Source organism: Apostichopus japonicus, chromosome 3, assembly GCF_037975245.1.
Source record: "Apostichopus japonicus isolate 1M-3 chromosome 3, ASM3797524v1, whole genome shotgun sequence".
In the NCBI taxonomy this organism is placed as follows: domain Eukaryota; kingdom Metazoa; phylum Echinodermata; class Holothuroidea; order Aspidochirotida; family Stichopodidae; genus Apostichopus; species Apostichopus japonicus.
In genome coordinates, this window is record NC_092563.1 from 4,450,939 (window position 1) to 4,471,695 (window position 20,757).

The following is a 20,757-nucleotide window of genomic DNA, read 5'->3' on the forward strand; positions in this document are numbered from 1 at the left end:
TTCCAGTTATATATAACTATGCATTGTGTCAATTTGCAAGCTTGCTTTTATTTTCGTTATTCGTGTTTCCTCTCTGCGGAAATATACATATAAACTATAGAATGAAAGTGACATCGATATACAAGAATCATTGAACGTTCTACTGTCAGTCTAGAAAGTACTGATATACGCCTACGACTTTACCATGGCAATGTATCATATTTTCATCGTGATCATCTTATTTCTTGGGAGCTCGTTGGCAGTGAAAACAGGCTTCCAGGCCCGCATTACACCCACTGGACTCCGATTTTGTAAGTATTAACTGACTAGTGTAATCAATAGATTAAAACGATAACTTTGGACCGTTTCTCTCTCAAACACGAGTCATATAACTTTTAAGGTGTGGTTATATTTTCTTATTAAACGCCGTAATCAGAATCTTGAGCGTCGATTTACTACATGGTGTTTCTCATATTTATTGAGGGAGGGGAGGGGGAAGGAAAGGATTGTAATCGAGGTGAAGTGTAACTGAATAGCATCCGTGAAGATGAGTCTAGGCACAGGTTTGGCAGTTACAAATCGGAGAAAGTAAAAGTTCAAGGTTGGAGTTTTGTGTAAATTACAATACAATACGTTACAATACATAAAGTTGTCATGACACGATATATCTGATGTCGTTAATCGCTTCCTGCTTCGTAGTGTGGAGTTTGATGTCTACTATGGATGGGAAAGGATAATTGCCGTTGTGTTTATATGTTTAGACTGAGTGAAGTATTTGACATTTATACACTACTAGCGGAAGAATAGTTGAAAATCTATATAGAACACATGATTTATAAGACAGGACAACTTAAGTTGACCATGGATGTATCACTGACACTTCCCTATAGTTAAAACTAGTTGAAGCCAGTTTGGCTCTATAGTCTGAGTAACGTTCATACTTGCATATTTAAACCCCCGGACTTGTATATCATGCATGTGAAAGTACATTACATTGATGATATCCCAATAAATAAATAAATAATATTTGATTTTGCTTAGCTGTATGTGTTAGTTCAATGTTAGTCTGACATAACACACACACACATATATATATATATATATATATATATATATATCATGCTATGGAGTATGTGTGATCTCTTGACATACATTACTGGTCCTGGTTTTATTTAGAAAGGTGATGATATGGAAATATACTGTTTGTGCTGCCAGACATATTTTCCTGCTGAAATTGAGGTTCATTCGGAATATCTACAGGGGAGAGAAGGGACCGGAGGGGGGGGGGTGAGTTCTTGTTACAATGAGTTGGAACGGTCACTAGTATACTGCTCATTGAGAGTATTTTGAGAGGGACAGGATGGGGTGGGGTTTGGAGCTAGGTTCCAGGGGTTCGAGTATATCTGTATCAATATGTCATCATTTTCAGCAAGCATGAATTTAAAGAGGTGTCTTATCATTACTCATTGGATTAGGAGAATGAAAAAATGACTTTATATTTTTGTATTTTGGATGTCACAGAGATTTTATTACTTTTATTTTTTTAGTAACAAGTGATGAATCTATATATATATATATATATATATATATATATATATATATATATATATATATATATATATATATATATATATATATAACTAACCCTAACCCTGTTTATTATGTATGTGTTTATATAGATGTATATATATATAATTTAAAACTTTCCTTTGCAGTAAGTGATGTTGGAGTACGTAAACTAAAAGAGGAGATTTCCAAGGCAACCATACCTGACCAATCAGGCAGTGCAGATGTTGTGATTGGCACTATCAGATACTCGTTAACCAAGTAAGATATACATATGAATACACATTTGAAGAATCTTAGAAACAGTCGGATCATCTGACGCAAGCGTGGTAAGAGAGAGGGTTCCGACATAGCAGGCGAGAGCCCCGATTAAACCTCATGATACCTCTCTTCTCAAACGAGAATCTTTTTGGCGATTAATAAACGAGTAAAATTATAATTAGAAATCGTTCATGACAAGGGCACACCCCTCTTAATCAAACTTTGTTTTCCCAGTTGCGTGCACAAGGAAAGTGGCATCTGTCACCTGCCTCCTGTCAATGAAGCACGTTCAGTGGGGGGAGGGGGGAGGGGGGGGGGGGGCGAAACGTTCATTTTTTTTAAATTCAAAATTATTGATTAACACGACATTGCGTTTAGACCTTATTATATAGACCTATAGTATAAATATGCCTCACAATGCAGCATTTGACTTCTTAACTCTGAAATTCGAATCCAAAGAATGCGTTCTGAAAAGTCTGAAGTTTCCAATGCAAATACAAGTGTAGGGTTTTAGTTTAGTTTAGTTTAGAGACCCAAAGATCAGGAAGCCTATACAGTAGCTTACTTGAGACCCTATCCGTGTTAGTCTTCGTGAATGAACACCGTCTTATTTCAAGCCTTCCCTTATTGATAAGTGTTCAGAGGATAACGAGGCAGGGGTGTGAATTTACTCCCATTCCTGCTCCACCGACCGCCATTTAACGTCCCCATTAGATGGACGAGAGTGTATACCCCGGCATCTGACCACTTTCTCAAATACTGAGGTAGGCAAAGGCACCCCATTCGAAATCACAACCCCTTTCCCAAGTTCACAAACCAAAAATACCAAATCCACGGAAGACTACGCTTTCATCACTGCACTGCGGTGATTTTTTAATAGGTCAAGAGAATCTGGCTCCTGGAGGAATTTTGTTTACGGAAAACTAACCGGATTGTTAGGCGGACATTCTAACCGCTGAACCACGCATTACTTTGCCTTATGTACCGCGAGCATGTATCGTGTCCCGCGTAAACGTAATCATATAAATTACACATTGAAGCCGTCTCTATAATTGTAATTCCCGCCAAAACTATGCGGCATTATTCTCTTAAATTCTCACTAGGTAACATTAAAAACATGCCGATTATCACGTTGTTGAACTTCGACGACGAGTTGTCTAACCCCACCAGCGTTAACGGTTTAAAGAATGTAGCCGGGGGGGGGGAGGGGTGGGGATACAGGGGTCCTTAAGCAAGCTCCTCCTACAGTAAATTCAAGTCAAATATGACTATAACACGAAGTATTGCCTTCAATAATCCAACCCCTTCCCGAATCCCATCCTGCACGACCGACCCCTTCCCACCTACCCCCCCCCCACATCATGCCTCTACATCTCACATATGAATAAGTCCGAATATATTTTCTTTCCTGTATAGTATCCATGTTAACAGGTTTCATATACCGTCTGCATCCATCTCTACTAATATCCTCGATCCACAATGACGCGACATTAATATATACGTGAAAGACATGGAGTTCTGATCCAGACATCATGTAGCACCCATGCTTGTTAATTGAACTTGTTATCTTGCTGTATTTTTTCTCATATAGTATCCATGTGACCAGGTTTGATATTCCGTCTGCGTCCATCTCTACCGTGACCGATGTTGGTCTCAAGGTCTCAGCGAGCGGTCTCAGTATCTCTCTTCACGGAGACTGGCGCTACAAACTAGATAGCTTGTAAGTATCATGTTGTTGGTACGTATATGTCTGTAAATGGGTTCTACTTTTCCAAATGAATTCATGTAATGACCTCTTTTGGTGTTGTGCATATTTGTTACAATTATCCTTCCCATGCTCACATGTATATATGCAGGCAAATCATGCTAACGTGTTTATCACGACTCGTATATAGGCCTTGCGTACAGCTATTTATCATACCTAATTAGCATAAACAGTGTTGCGGGTAATTTCATTGGATAGTAGCTTGAATGTTCAATAAGAGGAAACTATATGGTCAATAGTTTGGGTGACTCTTGGCCCCGGGATGTCAGGGATTTTTTTTTTGTCCCGATGACTTTAGGCACGTGAACCGGGGATTTGGTACTTCCAATCACACCATACAATAAGTTTGCAGGCAGTTTAAACAATAGGTTAGGCAAAGGTCCCATATGCACACACACACCCCCTGCAAATTCTGCCCAGTGGTGCGCTCAAAAGAGGGAAGGGGTATATCCCACAGTCACAGTCCCGATGCAAGGGGACTGGGGTTAGAAGCGGATCAGTCGTTCAGTAGTTTGGTTTTCGTGCCCATGTTCTGTCCTGGGCGACTTTTTCTTAAAAAGTCCCCCAACCTCTGGAAAACCTTCAGTTGTGAGATTTTATTTGTTTTAAAGTTCAGTTGTTAAATGAGGGCGGGGTGCACACCGTTTTTAACCTGGCACATTTTGAAACCTATCATAAACCTAATTTTCGTTTAAATGTGCCTCAGATTGCACAATTTCACTTTCTGACTCCACTCCACCCCCTCTATAGGAGTCGCCTTCGACGCCCCAGGATCTCTCTAGTCCAGCAATAAATGTTCGTGTCCCTACCTAAATCCTTCGAGGGAAATTTAGAAGTCCCCCACCCACCCCGCCTCCATAACACGGGATAAAATCTATATTGAAAGTTGTGGTAATTTATTATTTTATTACTTATAAAGTTTCCCGAAATACATGCAATGTGTTTTGGTATGCAATTGTGCCTGTGAAGTTATATTTATACTTCATTTAACAGTATTCCAGTATCTGATTCTGGCAGCTTTGACGTTTGGATTTCTGATGTAACCCTCTATGTAACCATTGAAATAGGTAAGGACAAATAAAGGTCAAAATGTCCCTGTTACATGAAACCAGGGCCCTTTTCTCGTCCTCCCTGCAGAGTAAACGCCAAAGTCTGATTTTGAGATATGAACAGTTTTCGCTGATAACAGAGTACCACGGACGTCCTATATTGTGTTGATGTAAATGGTTATGGGATGAAGTAGAATACGTAGAATACGTCTATAGAGAATACGTAGAATACGTCTATAGAGAATACGTAGAATGCGTATATATAGAATACGTAGAATGCGTATATATAGAATACGTAGAATGCGTATATATAGAATACGTAGAATACGTCTATAGAGAATACGTAGAATACGTCTATAGAGAATACGTAGAATACGTATATAGAGAATACGTAGAATGCGTATATAGAGAATACGTAGAATGCGTATATATAGAATACGTAGAATGCGTATATATAGAATACGTAGAATACGTCTATAGAGAATACGTAGAATACGTCTATAGAGAATACGTAGAATACGTCTATAGAGAATACGTAGAATGCGTATATAGAGAATACGTAGAATACGTCTATAGAGAATACGTCTATAGAGAATACGTAGAATGCGTATATAGAGAATACGTAGAATACGTCTATAGAGAATACGTAGAATACGTCTATAGAGAATACGTAGAATACGTCTATAGAGAATACGTAGAATACGTCTATAGAGAATACGTAGAATGCGTATATAGAGAATACGTAGAATGCGTATATATAGAATACGTAGAATGCGTATATATAGAATACGTAGAATACGTCTATAGAGAATACGTAGAATACGTCTATAGAGAATACGTAGAATACGTCTATAGAGAATACGTAGAATACGTCTATAGAGAATACGTAGAATACGTCTATAGAGAATACGTAGAATACGTCTATAGAGAATACGTAGAATGCGTATATAGAGAATACGCAGAATACGTTTATATAGAATACGTAGAATACGTCTATAGAGAATACGCAGAATACGTCTATAGAGAATACGTAGAATACGTCTATATAGAATACGTAGAATACGTCTATAGAGAATACGTAGAATACGTCTATAGAGAATACGTAGAATGCGTATATATAGAATACGTAGAATGCGTATATATAGAATACGTAGAATGCGTATATATAGAATACGTAGAATACGTCTATAGAGAATACGCAGAATACGTCTATAGAGAATACGTAGAATACGTCTATAGAGAATACGCAGAATACGTCTATAGAGAATACGTAGAATGCGTATATATAGAATACGTAGAATACGTCTAGAATACGTAGAATACGTCTATAGAGAATACGTAGAATACGTCTATAGAGAATACGTAGAATACGTCTATAGAGAATACGTAGAATGCGTCTATAGAGAATACGTAGAATACGTCTATATAGAATACGTAGAATACGTCTATAGAGAATACGTAGAATGCGTATATATAGAATACGTAGAATACGTCTATAGAGAATTTTGAAATTTCTAAGGAAGTTGCCAGAGGACATTATCCTGAATAAGGAGGAACAAGGAAAGGACTGGTAGGAGCGGGTGGGGTGAGGGGATATTCTGCAAGGTAATAAAGTCGTAGAATCACCCAACCGAACCTGTAAATATGATTATATTGTAGAGTACCGCCAGCTAAGTAAGGAGCTAGAATATGTAAATATTTATTTTCATAAAAAACTGAAAACGACAAACGAAAAAGAAGCCTTAGAACTTAAGTGCTTACCAGATATTTTCGCCCCGTTAATTTATGTTTGACAGGAGTGGATGCTACCGGACGTCCGACAGTTTACAGCTCATCTAATGATTGTGCCTTTTATGCTGGAAGGGTGGACATAACTTTACATGGAGGTGCAAGGTTTGTTTAAAATGCGTCTTATACTATAACATTCCAAACAGTATCATTTAAACCATATCTTTACCAATTTACAGCAGACAGCCCCAGGAAATATAACATAACCTATATATGCAATCCATGCTGTCAAAGTTTGTCATTAATTAACTAGTTCAAATATTGAATAGATATATGGTTTATGTTGTTAATGTTGTCACATTCATAACCTCACCAAAAAAGAACAGTAAAACAGCTTTCCATTAGCGCATGTTGCAATTCGATAACACTGACATTCAGTTTTTGAGGAATGACTCTTTCAGCAAGAGAAGCTCGTCAATCAAAGTGACTGAACTGTGTAGCCTAGCATTAACAGACTATTATACATAGGTCAACGAAAAATCAATCACAAAACCAAGATTGTTAAAGCCCCCTATAACTTCTGTTTATTGTATTACAAAATCAGACGTGAGTGTTCCCTTAGTTTGTATAATATTAAATGAACCTGTTAGGTAGAGTGATTAAAAGTTGATAAAACAATATGATTAACATTAAAGATTAATTTAACTCTAGATCGAGGAACGGGCGTCATTATCGATGTAGCTGCATGTGGTGAAAGGAGCGTTTGAGAGCCTTTAACCCTTTTTTAATGTCGAATAAACAGAATTCTTCATAATAGGTATTCATATAGAAATGTTATCTGTGTACTTCTGTAGTAACATATTATATGATGACGCTATGAAGCCTGGCTAACGTCCGTCTCCTTACAAGCATCATTATAGGAAATGGCTTAAGACAGAATTTCGAAAAGTAAAGTATCGATTTAACATTAATTTCGTTATTTTTTCTATTTTTCTATTAAAGTTGGCTGTACAATTTGTTTGACTCCGAAATCGCTGACAAAATACAAGACACCTTGAACCACCAGGTAAGTTTTTTACGATATAGTATTAACAGTTTGTTGACTAGATCAGTATCAATGCAAAGTACCTCTTAATGCGCAGACTCCATCAATCGGTACTGCTGTCTACTTGATTCCTGTTGTTGTTGTTGTTGTTTTTAATAACCACTTTGGAATTTTTGTGTGAGGCTGAAGCAAGAGAGGAGGTAGAAAATACCGCCAGCGATCCTTGGATCCGCGCCCGCGCCTGATGTGGCCATGGACCCGTAGATGTGGGTTGTATTCGTCTTTCGAATGATTGCAAAATATCCCCTAATTGACGATGGATGTGGCGGTCTCCCTCCGCCCGCCCGCCCGCCCGCCCCTACCCTCACCCCATCGCATTGCGCACGCCACTGGTTGTAGTTGAGTCTGACGTTCTTTGGAGAAAAAAAATGAGCGAGTCCTTACATTAGTGTTCTAAACGACGCATCCAACCCATGTTACAGTGACATTGTATGACGAAAATCCGCATTTTTCCCTCGTTCAACTTTGCGTTATATATTTCGAGACTCCTTTTATATTTAAAATTAGCAGACACAATGGAAGTGATAACAGACATCCATGCTCGCAAACCATACATCGGTAATAATCAGAAACAGTATATATATACACTATTAACACAATTCATCAATTGATTTTATTTGTCGTTGATATATACCATACCAAAACGGCAACTTAGATAATATTTTCTTCATCAGCAAATGAAACAAAAAATGATTATTACTTATGTTTCACAGGTTTGTCAAACAGTGATTAACGAGGTCAATACGGACCTAGCCGAGGAAGTAGCGAATATTCAGAGTAAGTTGCAGTTTCATGCAGTTTCAAAAAGGTGTAATTATATATCATGTCAAATAAATTACGTTAGTTAATGAGAACTCCTTTCGATATGTAATAAATAAATAAATAAAACAGTTTGTTAAAACCTCGTTTAATGCGCAACCCCGGAAGAATATGTAAGAATTAGTAAGCATCCTTTAGTCGAGTTACCACATAGGCCTATTTCAATCAATATAACAATTAGTGAGGGCTATATGAGGCTTATATGCTTTGGATTGATAAAACTCTCTCCATAAACCTAAAATAATTGAAATAGACAAGCTTTTGGTTCACTTTCTCTTTTGTTATCTTTGGCATATACTTTCCTACAGTCGTTGCCTCTATAACTGATAAAGCCGAGATCGACTATTCTCTGGTGACGTCACCGACTTTTGACGTTACCTTGACGACATCACACAAGGTAAATAAACTGATTTTTTTTATAAACATATTTAACTAGTCCTCATATATACGTGTCCTATACTGAGGTTGTTGTTTCGGGCATATTCACAATAAATCGGTAGCTGTCAAATATCAGGTTATCATAATTGTGTAACTTATGGTTACCAAGATATTATTAATCTTTTTTTCAGTCAAATAAATGTTTGATAATAAGTATATGAACAGAAAGGTAATCCCATCTCATGTATTTCATAAGAACCACTTTCAGATTATTTTTATTTAAAGTGACGATTTGTTTCAATTATCTCATCAAGGGTGAAATCTACCAGAAAGGAAATCATACAGAGGCACCCTATGAGATACCCACAATTCCAAGCGATCCAGATCAATCCAAGATGGTGTTCATGTGGATGACTGACTATGTTGCTAACAGTGCTGGATATGTCCTTCAGAATACGGGCTTCTTTCAGTATAACGTTACACAGGATAAAGTAAGTATACACTAACACACACACACGCACAATATGACTATGTTGCTAACAGTGCTGGATATGTCCTTCAGAATTGAGGCTTCTTTCCCAGTATAATATTATACATATGTTAAACAAGATGTAGTAAGTATTGTTCGCTGTTTCATTTCAAAGAAATTCATGGTTATATCTTTAACTTTCTGTTCTTTTAATAATCATGTGATGACATTTCATAACTGACTTTCAATATCATCAGTTTAAGTATTTCTTTCCTTGCTGAAAAGGTCAAATATACAGATGGTGATTGTTTTAAGTTTTATGTTCATGACAACAATAAAAAATAACTATAGCTTATTCAATTCTGCTATATATATATATATATATATATATATATATATATATATATATATATATATATATATATATATATATATATATATATATATATATATATATATATATATATATATATATATATATATATATATATATAGATCAGACAGTAATGTGCTGCCAGTTTGCAAAGTATACTAGTGACTGCAGGTACGTACATGTGATTCTGAGACATTTACTAGAGTATACTTTACTATATATAAACATATATATATATATATATATATATATTTATTTATATATATATATATATACATATATATATATATGTGTGTATATATATATGTGTGTATATATATATATATATATATACATATATATATACATATATATATATATATATATATATATATATATATATATATATATATATATATATATGTATATATAGATCAGACAGTAATGTGCTGCCAGTTTGCAAAGTATACTAGTGACTGCAGGTACATACATGTGATTCTGAGATATTTACTAGAGTTAAATATCAGACAGTTAAATGGGTTATTCTTTGGCTAAATTTGACTTCTTTTCTTCTTTCTTTCTTTGTTTTTCTTTAGGTCAAAACCACGTTCTAATTATTTTGTTGTTGTAGTTTTTCAGGGTTTTTCGTTGTGATATCTTATGGGGAAAAAATACCTACTAAAAGTGTCTTTGATGAAGTTGTTAACATTGACATCTAAGAAAACATTATAAATGTATCAAGTATCAAGAATAAATCAATAAAAGGTATTTTTGTCCGGAATATCCTTTAAGATGCTCTGGGGTCGTAGGGAAATGTTTCGTCAAGTTTAAAGTTGCATCGGTGAGAGTTATAAGACTTGTCAGTATATTCGGGAGAAACAAGAATGATCCTCAATTTATGACATGTTTACTCACTTCCCATTGTAGGTTCCACCAAGCAGTAAGATTAGCTTAAACACTTCAGAGTTTGCAGTTGAGTTTCTCATTCCTCAGGTAAGTAGATCCCTATTCTGGCCTGCTTTCTGCATGTTGCAATACTTAGCCTTCTCCGAGATATTTAGTTTCGGTACACTTTCAGTTTACGTTGACTAAAATCCAGAATAAAAATATGAAAATACATATTTATAAATAGGATATGACCCAGTTTTAACTGTGAGTTAAAACTTTTTACTGGCCGTTTAAGTTGTTTACGGTATAAGACTGCAGTAAATCTACATTTTAAAACTTCGGTGCTTAAATTAACAGAAATGTTTCAGTCGATTTTATAACCATCATTAATGTCTCACCTTGTTTTCAATAAATTGCGATAATTTACATTCGGGTAACAGATATATAAAAGATGCAGGCTGAATCACAGCAATCATTGAACAGCCGCTAATGGAAAAAAATATTGTGAGAGGTTCTGATTCGAGTGATATTTTGTTTGAACGGACTGTCAACATTAGATTATACCAGCATCAGACAACTTGTAATATGGAATCACAGTTTAACACTTATTGAGATATTTTGCGAGGGCCGGATTAACCACAGGGCCCGAATGGATCCTGACCCAGGGCCTCCGATATTTTGCCACCCCCCCCCATTAATCAAAATTAGAACACAAGAAAAAGGAGGGAGGCGAAGGGGATAACAATAACCTATTCGAAACAAATCACCGAATAAACTTTCAATAAATTAATTGTGTTACCTCTTCATACTATGCTTAGCTATATTTACAGGATAGTAGCAAATTATATATCAATTAATAGCTATGACTGAGATCCTAACATTGCCTCCCACACCCCCAGCAGTGCGCTTACACACTGAGTAAACACTCCCCCTCCCCTCCCTCCCTCACAGCAGAGCGCGTACATACTTAGTAAATTCTCGCTCGATCAATACACGTTTACAGTTAAATTTAACCCATTCGTTAAAAGTATCTTAAAGGAGTGAAATGATAAAAGACACTTCCATACAAAGTATAGAACAATATTAATTGCACTATAACCAACAAATGTTGTAATCAGTTTACACAGTTTCCTTTCTTACGTCATAAGTAATTAAATGCGTAACAATCACGTGACATGTAGACTATGTAAATTATATTAATTCTAATTCCCTTTTTTTCCCTCTCTTTTTAGCTCGCCAAGTTATACCCGGATATGATGATGCAGCTGAACTTAAACACAACCCAACCGCCCTTAGTTAGTATTACTCCAGACAAAGTCGGAGCAACAGTGACTGGTGACGTAGCCGCTTACGTCATTCAACCGAACAATACCCTCGCATATCTGTTCACTCTCGAAGCTGTGAGTCTACTAATACATATTGTGCGTGGTATCATGTACATATTTAGTTATCGTTCTTCATATTGTCAAGTTTTGTTGAGTGTAAGTGTTCTTTCAAGTTCATTTGTCCATGGAGTCAGCAATATATATATATTTCTATTATTCTATAGTGGGCATTCGGCAGACAGTTGGTTACGGTCGTGACGATTGTCTTTCTATCATCTTACATTTCAGACCCTGAAGTTAAGCGCTAAGCTCGGATTCAAGCAATCAAGTTTGACATGGAACTCATCCTATGTCAGGTATACCTTGGACGACAGATATGATTCCTACAACAACTTAACATCAAAGATGATTGGTTCTAAGTATAGTTTCTTGGGTTGAGTTTAAGCCAATCCTCGACACTGGATTAGACATACAAATCTCATAGTGATGCGGTTTATCAATTTGAGTAGTCAAGGTTCATTCCAAATATGAAAATGTGACATTTGTTGAAATTTTTCTGAAATTGCTTTCGCAGGTGATTGGTATGATGTGTGAAAAGTGTCTAGGCGACGGAAATGTTTCAAATGACTTAAAAGTATTATAGAATTAACTCAGTAACTATGATTCGTGAGGTGAGAAATGTAAACGAATGCTTTTGTTCGATGATCAGTCAGTGCATGCCTTAGACTTTGAACAATAATGGTTTGGTTTGGAAAACGCCGAATTTTGACAACCAACACATAAACACTGATGTCGGTCGGGGAGAATGGTAACAGGGTTGGTGTTGAGGGTTTGGAAGTAGGTCCATATTTAGTATTAATTGACATCAAGGTTAAAAGAAAAGAGTTATTTGTTTTTGGCAACTAATTTTCCGTTCAACCATATAATCTCTTTCAGTGCTGATCTGCGGCTGCTTCGGACCGCCATTAAAGATTTCAAGGTAATAGATAAAAACCTACATGATACAAATAGGGCCAACGTTATTATCATTCATTTGAAATTTGAATATGAATTGGTACCATTTTGAGCAGCGTTCTTTATCAATATAATCATGCTAACATAAAGTACAGAAATATACCTAGCTCAGTTAAATATAGGGGGACGTAATTATTTATAGTTCACCCAATAAACCATTGCAATTTATGCTACTGTTAAAGGCTTGTTACAAGACAGTGTATTTACGTTTTGTAGTATGTATAGCCAACTTACGTTGCAGTACACCACCCGTATTATCTACCTTCGAAAATTTCTAGTGCAATAAGGACTACAAGCTATTCAAGTAAAGAAGTATAGCGCCCTCGATTTAACGCGACAGGAAAAACTGTATACTATAGAACTTCGTCGCAAAGACTATAAGAGATGATACCCCGTTCAGTGAGTCATCACAAAGTAAACCATACTTTGCGAGTCTAACGAGAAATATTATCGATCATAAAAATTAAATATAATATCCCTAAAGATATAGTTGAGAACAATCTACAGCTTTTGAATCTAGCATATACTGGGTGCCCGTTGATTATCGTTCACCGGTATACATAGCATATGATGTTAGATAACAATATATATATATATATATATATATATATATATATATATATATATTTCAGATGTGCCACTGAGTACTCTTCTAGTAATGGCAGCTAAAGAGGGAAAACGTTATCTGTAAGAAACAATGGGAGGATGTGGATAACAAATTTGCCTTCTTTTAAACTGTATTTTTTGAGTTGTTAATTCTCCGACATCTGAAATCATTTTCTTCTTATTTAGATTGATAAGTTGAGATTGAAGTTCCAGCTTGCTTGTAAGATGTTCATCATACCAAAGATAAACGGTAAGAAATACTCTCAATTGCATGGCATCCGGCATCTAGTCTGTAGGCCTATATACGTAGTCCTGTCCGGGAAGAACTTTAGCACATCAACGAAGCCCCGGAATCCCATCACGCTCAGCTCCAATCAGAGCCGTGACCACGACGGGCATGTCTGTGTGTGGGGGAGTGGGGGGTATTCTCAGGAAAGACAGCAGCCAACATTCCCACCACCCCATTCGAACTTTGGCTTCGTGCCTGGCTCCAACACGCTACATCAAAATTGTGAACACATAACAATTACGTCACCGATGACGACGACGTTAGCTCATAACTACAAACTGGTTATACGGGATACACGTAATGTAAAATCAGTCAGGAGGGAATGAACTACGACAGTACCATTGCTAAGCTAGAAGGTCGAGAGGCGATCGTGCTTGTTTGTATTAGTATGTATATATCTCATATAGCTTGTTGTTTATATCATACATGGTTAGTGCACCTGCAGTGCGTGGTCTTCTCAATAAGAAACAATAATTATAAAAATAAAATATAAAAAAACGTTTCCTTCCAAAAAGCCCAAACTGTGAATGCCCGAGAGTATGCTTTGTCTAAAGCTTGTGTAAAGCTTCCTTCATTTACCTCGGTAAAAGAAATTTTTTATTTATAACTTCAAATATTGAATTATTTACAGATATGGGAGCTGCTGGCGTACCTGTGCCAAGTTTCGACAAATACAGCCTTCAAAATCCAGAGTTAACGCAAGGCAAGGTATGTATCAAATGGAGAGTGTTTTCGCGCTTTACAATGGACGGGATAGGAAAGTAGAATTCAGTTTATATATATATATATATATATATATATATATATATATATATATATATATATATATATATATATATATATATATGCGTGTGTGCCGGTGGGGGGTGGTGGTGGGGTGTGTGTGTGTGTATTATTCCCGTCTGTATGTGATTGTTGATATATCTGTTTCTCATCCACAGGGCTTTGTGAAGATCGGAACGGATATGGTGTACGATCCTCTTTGGGAGACCAGGGCGAAATCTCGCCGTCAGCAGCAAAAAGATGTGTAGGAATATACGTTTGAAAAACGTTGTTTTTTTTTCTTTGTTGTTGCTGATGCTACATTATCTACATGCGTAGTGTGTAGAAATACAGGGTTTGCGAAACTAGTATAGATGCACTGTAAATATCTCATTCATATGTAGGCTTTGATTGCATGATAGTTGTTAGCATACATTTTACAATTGTTAGGCCTATACTACAGACACAGCACAGTACAAGAAGTACTACATTTAATAATGCCAAAAATGACAATATGGCCTAAGCTCCCCAAACTGTGTATACATAGTTTATCATACTTTAAAAGTTAACAGCGTATAAAATCATGTAAAACGCCAACTTGGTGTACTATGGATTGTATAAAGCAATCACGTCCAATAATAAGAGCGTAATATGTCAAAGGTCACAATATCAATGAAGTTTCCAGGTTGAAAAAGATGTTTCGCAAACTCCAAAACCGGAGGGCTCATGTTATGTAAGTTTCAACTAGGTGGCTACCATGGCAGCGTATCATAATACTTTCATTGGCATCGTCTTGGGAGCTCATTACAAACCAATGGGCTCCAGTTTTGTCACTATAAATCGATAAATATCGCGCTCAAACCTCTGAGCAGGTCGCCGTGTTATGATCCATATATTTAAGGTAATGCAGGCTATATGTAAATCAGGCTAATACGTCACTTCGCGTCTTTGGAGATTTTGTCTCTGAATAACATCATACCCGGCACACGTTCTTGGTGTTTCTGAAGATCACGCGGGACCCGGCCCTTTTCAAGTTATCCCTGCCGGAGACTATCAGGTTGGGGTTATAGACAGCCGGGCCTGGAGACAGGGGAGTCAGTGGGATATAGCCATGGTGGCCGGACTCGATTAGAGGGCCCTTAATAGCGCATGGACTTGCCATACACGTCACAGCTGCTATAATGTTTGATTTTTTTTTTGTCTCTCGATATTGTTTAGTAAACAGGTAAGGTCAATATGAAATGATGTGCGTTTGACGAGATCCTGTTTCCGTTTTTACTTTAAGCAGCGCGTTATGTGTGACGTCATTGAGTTACATTAACGTTAACGACCAATCACTTTGCCCAATTTGTAGGCTACCGACCAATCAGCTTTAACGACGTATTTGTGTGAGGAGTTTTCACTTTCGACTTTTACCAAAACGACTGTTTTTCTACGTGTTTGTTTTTGGTTGCTTCCTCAAAATCGAGGCAGATATGACTGGAACTTCATCTGTTATGACCTTTCACCTTTTATAGGTGACGTCATACTTTTTTTGATACTTGGCAACGGGGCTGAAGATCAGTGTAGAATAAACAGCCTAATAAATAGCCTCGTGTTTTAATATGCAGTGAATTACCCCGCCCATCCGGGTGGATCGTTCGTGACCATTAGTAAAAGTAGTTTTGCATACGTTTTTTTCTAACACTGGCTAATTGTGTATACATAGTTATGTCAAGTTTTGAGAGTGATGACCGAGAGAGAAAGAGTTTGTGCGTTGAGAAATTACCCCCTCAATTATTCACAGTGGCGGGAATAGTTGAACATACGGGTAGTCTATGTCACGACTCTTTTAAAGGGTGGCCAAAACTTCATCGCCGAAAGTTGCAGGGAAAAAAATGGGGACATTCTTGATCATAAATTACTTCTTTCAGGAATTGCAAAGTATAACACCATTTTGCTACTCAGAAGCACTACCGGTATTAACCAACTGAAGGTTTTTATTTTCAAATGTAAGGGGTATACCTCTTACCCGATAGGGCCCCTTTCCCAGGCTACAGCATACGTCATTGGAGGTGTCGCTAAGGTGATGAAGGGGGAAACTTGAGGACAAAAATCAAAAACGTTTGAATACCAAGGACTTAGCATACGTCCCATCAATGCACAAACAACATAAAATATCAATCGGAAAACGTGAGATTTTTTTTGTGGATCCAAATAACATGTTTGCAGTTCGTTAAAAACAATATTCTCGCGAATAATAGTACTTTAAATATTTACAATGTCACTTATTTCTTTAATTATTCTTACTTTATTTCATTATTTTTCCAATATGATAACTTTTAATAAAAATGATGGCAATAAATTCAAATGGGAACACGAAGAAGTCGTTTGTCAGTCTCTCCTCTATTCTGCCCCACCTCCCCTCACTTCTCGATAAAAGTTTTCATGAAGTTATGTTTATCCTCAGAGACGGAATTAACCAGCAATTCTCAGTTTCGGCATAGGTATATACCGTAAAAACCGTAATTTCCATAAAAACAATTATATATAAATATATATATATGTGTATATATATATATATATATATATATATATATATATATATATATATATATATATATATATATGTGTGTGTGTGTATATATATATATATATATATAAATGAAAATCGTAATGAGTTGGAAAATCGATATTATATATATATATATATATATATATATATATATATATATATATAATACCAACATTGTTCTTCCTTTACTTTCTACACTATATGGTTTCCATGGTAGCCTCATTTACACCTCATTAAATATTGAATCCAAAATTGAATAAATTGCAATTAAGAAACATATTCTTTGGAAATTTTCGTTTCCTTTAAGTTAAAGAGCAATATACGATTGAAACAATAATTCTTCCTTGACGAGATCACATACAGACATATACATTAAGCTTGTTGTATTTCGTGGCATAATATCGATTGAAAACCGCACTTGCGTACTTTATCATGTGTTTCTCATTTGATTAGTTAAGATTTAATAATATTTCTGGTTTATGGTAATGTCTCATGGCGAAGAAAATAAACAAGTATAATGGGCACATTACATTTCCGATTATATTAAACACGAAAATCTCAACATGATAAAAAAAATGATTAAACATTCTATGCTGATGTATATACGTTACAGCAGCGTCCCAAAATGTGCTAGATATAAAATAGAAATGGTTACTCGCGTTAAAACTATACGACAGTTATGCCACTTCCGCCGTTGGAGAATTTGTCCTTGTTTTAATATGCAGTCGTGTAACTACCCCCCCCCCTCCACCCACCCATGCACCCCACCCGATGTCCATAAGAGATTAATTTGAAACACCGAATTTATTATTATCTTTAAATCTTTGTGACTTGATCATAAAGCTTTCGATTGAAACCATTCATTTTTTTGTTTAATTTTAGTATTTGTTGATTTGAGGTTACAATGTTCACATGCAGATTCCAACTATTTTTTCCTATTATTTTTATATAAAAATGTAAACATTTGTTTTGATATGAAACATGTAAACACTGATTAACGATCTAAGCAGAAAAAAAGAAGGAATGGTAACTTTGTAGCAGATAATTGAAGAGTTACAATTTTGAAAAAATAATATACAGATACAGGGACCGAAACGTTGATGGTAAAGACATATATAGAAATGCAATAAAAAGAAAGTAACATGAATTTACTGAAAATATACTTCTGAGATGCACAGTCATATTTCATGTAAATGAGATTTGAATTAATTATAGTATCTTTGGAGATGTAGTGACATTCATGAAGAGGAAATAAACACGTGATAGCAGAATCAATATGAAAGAATACTGTACGAACACAAAGATAACAAACGATGACGTCATATTAACGGCAATTATGACCAAGTAACACATGTTACTATCTGGAATCAAACAGAAAGAATGGTTCCAACGAAATCAATTATAATTCAATCAATAATAATAGGTAATAATGAAGAAAGACAGAAATTCTTTCTCAGTTTACTGAATTGTCCTGCAGGCGTTTATCTACAAAATGTTGCACATTTCTATCTCTTTTTTTTTTTTTTTCCTTTTTTTTTGTGGTACCTCTCCGATGTTTGAAGAAATCCAAACAAATTCAGGTGGTCATAGTAATGACAAAATATAAAATTATTTACAAGTAGTAATATATACATACGAGATTTTTGGCAATTTAAGATGTTGATTCTATATAAAACAACTCACTGACGTCATCGGTACACTGGTACGATCTTCATCCCGTAGAGAGAAGCGAGAATTGCTGGATCGGCAGGTACCATAGGGTGCATTGGGTAGAACGGAGGAAACTGTGACGTCATCGGTGGAAGGGGTGACCCATGTGGGTTAGGAGTTACCCTTCCTTTTAATTGAAGCGATTGATGCTTTAAGAATGTTTCAGTGTCGATTTGAGTCACAAACGGATTGAATTGCGCGGCGGCTTGAAGTTGTAACGCCTGGCGTTGTTGCCACATCATCTGGAGGGCGATGGCTGGATTAACGTACTGGCCACGTTGTAGCGGTAACAGTTGCCGGTTGACTGACGGCTTATCGGGTATGCACCCGTGCACGTCCTCAGCCGAGGACCTACCAGTGATGCTTGTCTCCCCCTGTATGGGAGGTGATGACGATGTTTCCCCTCCGCGAGACGGCGGTCTATCCACCGTCGAATTAGCCGCCGTGGTGACGTCAGAGTCCCGGTTGCCAAGTATATTCTCAATGTGAAAAGATTTGCTCTTGATCTTGTTTTCGACCATCTCGGAAAGATTTGGCACGACTAGGTGAGGATCTTCGTCGGGTTTGCCATTAGATCGTCTCCTACGACGAGAGAAGATGCCGTCGGTGAATGCAAACTCCGCTGTTTCTTTCAATGTCCAATAGTTATCTTTACCCCATGGTCTGGTGGGGTCTCTTAAAATCTTCTGAAAACATTCATTCAACGAGAGATTGTGACGCACCGAGTTTTTCCAGCCCGTGTAGGTACCGCGAAAGAATGGGAACCGATTCATGAGAAATTCGTTGATTTCCGCTAGCGTCATCCTTCCCGTCGGCGATTCCCGGATCGCCATGGCAATCAGAGCGATGTAAGAATAAGGGGGCTTGGGGTGTCTCTGGTAGTTATGACGGGTCCGGGCCCGGTGTCGTTTGGGTTGACACTTGCCAACATTAGGAGTCTGTGGTTTGAAAGAAGAAGTGGGACTTCCCGCAACAGTCAGGTCCGGGTCCCGTAAGTGAGGCTCTGATTTCAAAGTTTTTCTTAAATCTATCGGATAATCATTTTCTGATATAAACATCGACATATTGTTAACTACTCTGATATGCTTGTTACCGAACGGTTCTTCTTTCAGTAATTTCGTGGAATCGGCTTGGGCTAACGTCGTATGGTTTCCTCCCGAAAGAAAACTCTCTGTAATTTTCTTGTCAACTGATGGCGTATCCATTTGTGATAACTTTATACTCAAAACTTCTCTCGTTAGGTCAGTACTCTGGCAGTACGGTGGAACAGAAAGCAAATGTTTCACGTAAAAAGTTTTGAATTGATCATACAGATAAATAACTGGCGGAGCGCGATTCACATTCTTAACATTTACTTATAGCTATCACCGTCATCGTCTCCGTAGCTGGATTCCCGAACTATAATTCCACCGCTATAGAACAAACATTGCCATTTTTTTTACCAAGTTTTCTTTATATTTGTAATTTCTCCAGCTTCTCCTTGTTAGCTTTAAGACGATGTTAAAAAATCAATTGATGATAAAAATCCACAAATTAAGCACATTCTGCGATGCTTTGCTTATCACAACTTCGAACAGATGGGGTCCTGATGTGATGAATGAATGAATCTATAGGTTGATAACAAACACACCCTCACAACTTACAAAAAGAAAGAAAGAAAAGGGAAAAGCATGTAATCCGAGCATACATATGGTGACTGAAAAGACATCTTCTAATTAAATCGATTTTGGTTATATTGTCCTGATCACGAGTTCACAATGGAGATGATGAAACGGTAGCATAAATGTTTGCTTTTCGATGGCGTATAGACACCCCAGAATCAGAACATCAAACAGAGTCCTGTCTCGCTACACACGCTAGATATCAAACGTAATGTAAACAGTTCTTTAAACAAAGTCACAAAATTTTGTCAAGAAGTTACGTGTATATCAGAGGCGCGTCCTTCTCTCTTTTTAATTTGCAAGTATTATAAACGCGAGATTCTAATCGGTTACTTTATTGAATTCGATGAACCAACAGGAGGGGTTTTAACAAACAATTATTTGGAGTAATCATTTCATCGCGGTTAAGTTGGCTTGTAAAGAATAATCCCTTCTTCATCATGCGTGTGCACACGGATTGAACAAAGTTTCTTTTAA

At 36.6% G+C, this 20,757-nt stretch overlaps 2 protein-coding genes across 2 annotated transcripts; one reads left to right on the top strand and one right to left on the bottom strand.

Moving 5' to 3' along the window:
• Nucleotides 1-113: 113 nt before the first annotated feature.
• LOC139960868 (bactericidal permeability-increasing protein-like) lies at nucleotides 114-16,720 on the top strand. The gene is made up of 16 exons (XM_071959536.1): nucleotides 114-290; nucleotides 1,695-1,806; nucleotides 3,398-3,526; nucleotides 4,565-4,638; nucleotides 6,417-6,513; nucleotides 7,351-7,414; nucleotides 8,167-8,230; nucleotides 8,581-8,669; nucleotides 8,965-9,141; nucleotides 10,399-10,464; nucleotides 11,592-11,759; nucleotides 11,973-12,040; nucleotides 12,621-12,663; nucleotides 13,491-13,554; nucleotides 14,225-14,301; nucleotides 14,535-16,720. Exons 1-16 carry the CDS (start codon nucleotides 185-187, stop codon nucleotides 14,622-14,624), a joined length of 1,488 nt encoding a protein of 495 aa, XP_071815637.1. The 5' UTR covers nucleotides 114-184; the 3' UTR covers nucleotides 14,625-16,720.
• A 317-nt stretch (nucleotides 16,721-17,037) lies between these two features.
• On the bottom strand, nucleotides 17,038-20,757 carry LOC139960882 (uncharacterized). The gene has a single exon (XM_071959556.1). It carries the CDS (start codon nucleotides 19,822-19,824, stop codon nucleotides 18,598-18,600), a length of 1,227 nt encoding a protein of 408 aa, XP_071815657.1. The 5' UTR covers nucleotides 19,825-20,757; the 3' UTR covers nucleotides 17,038-18,597.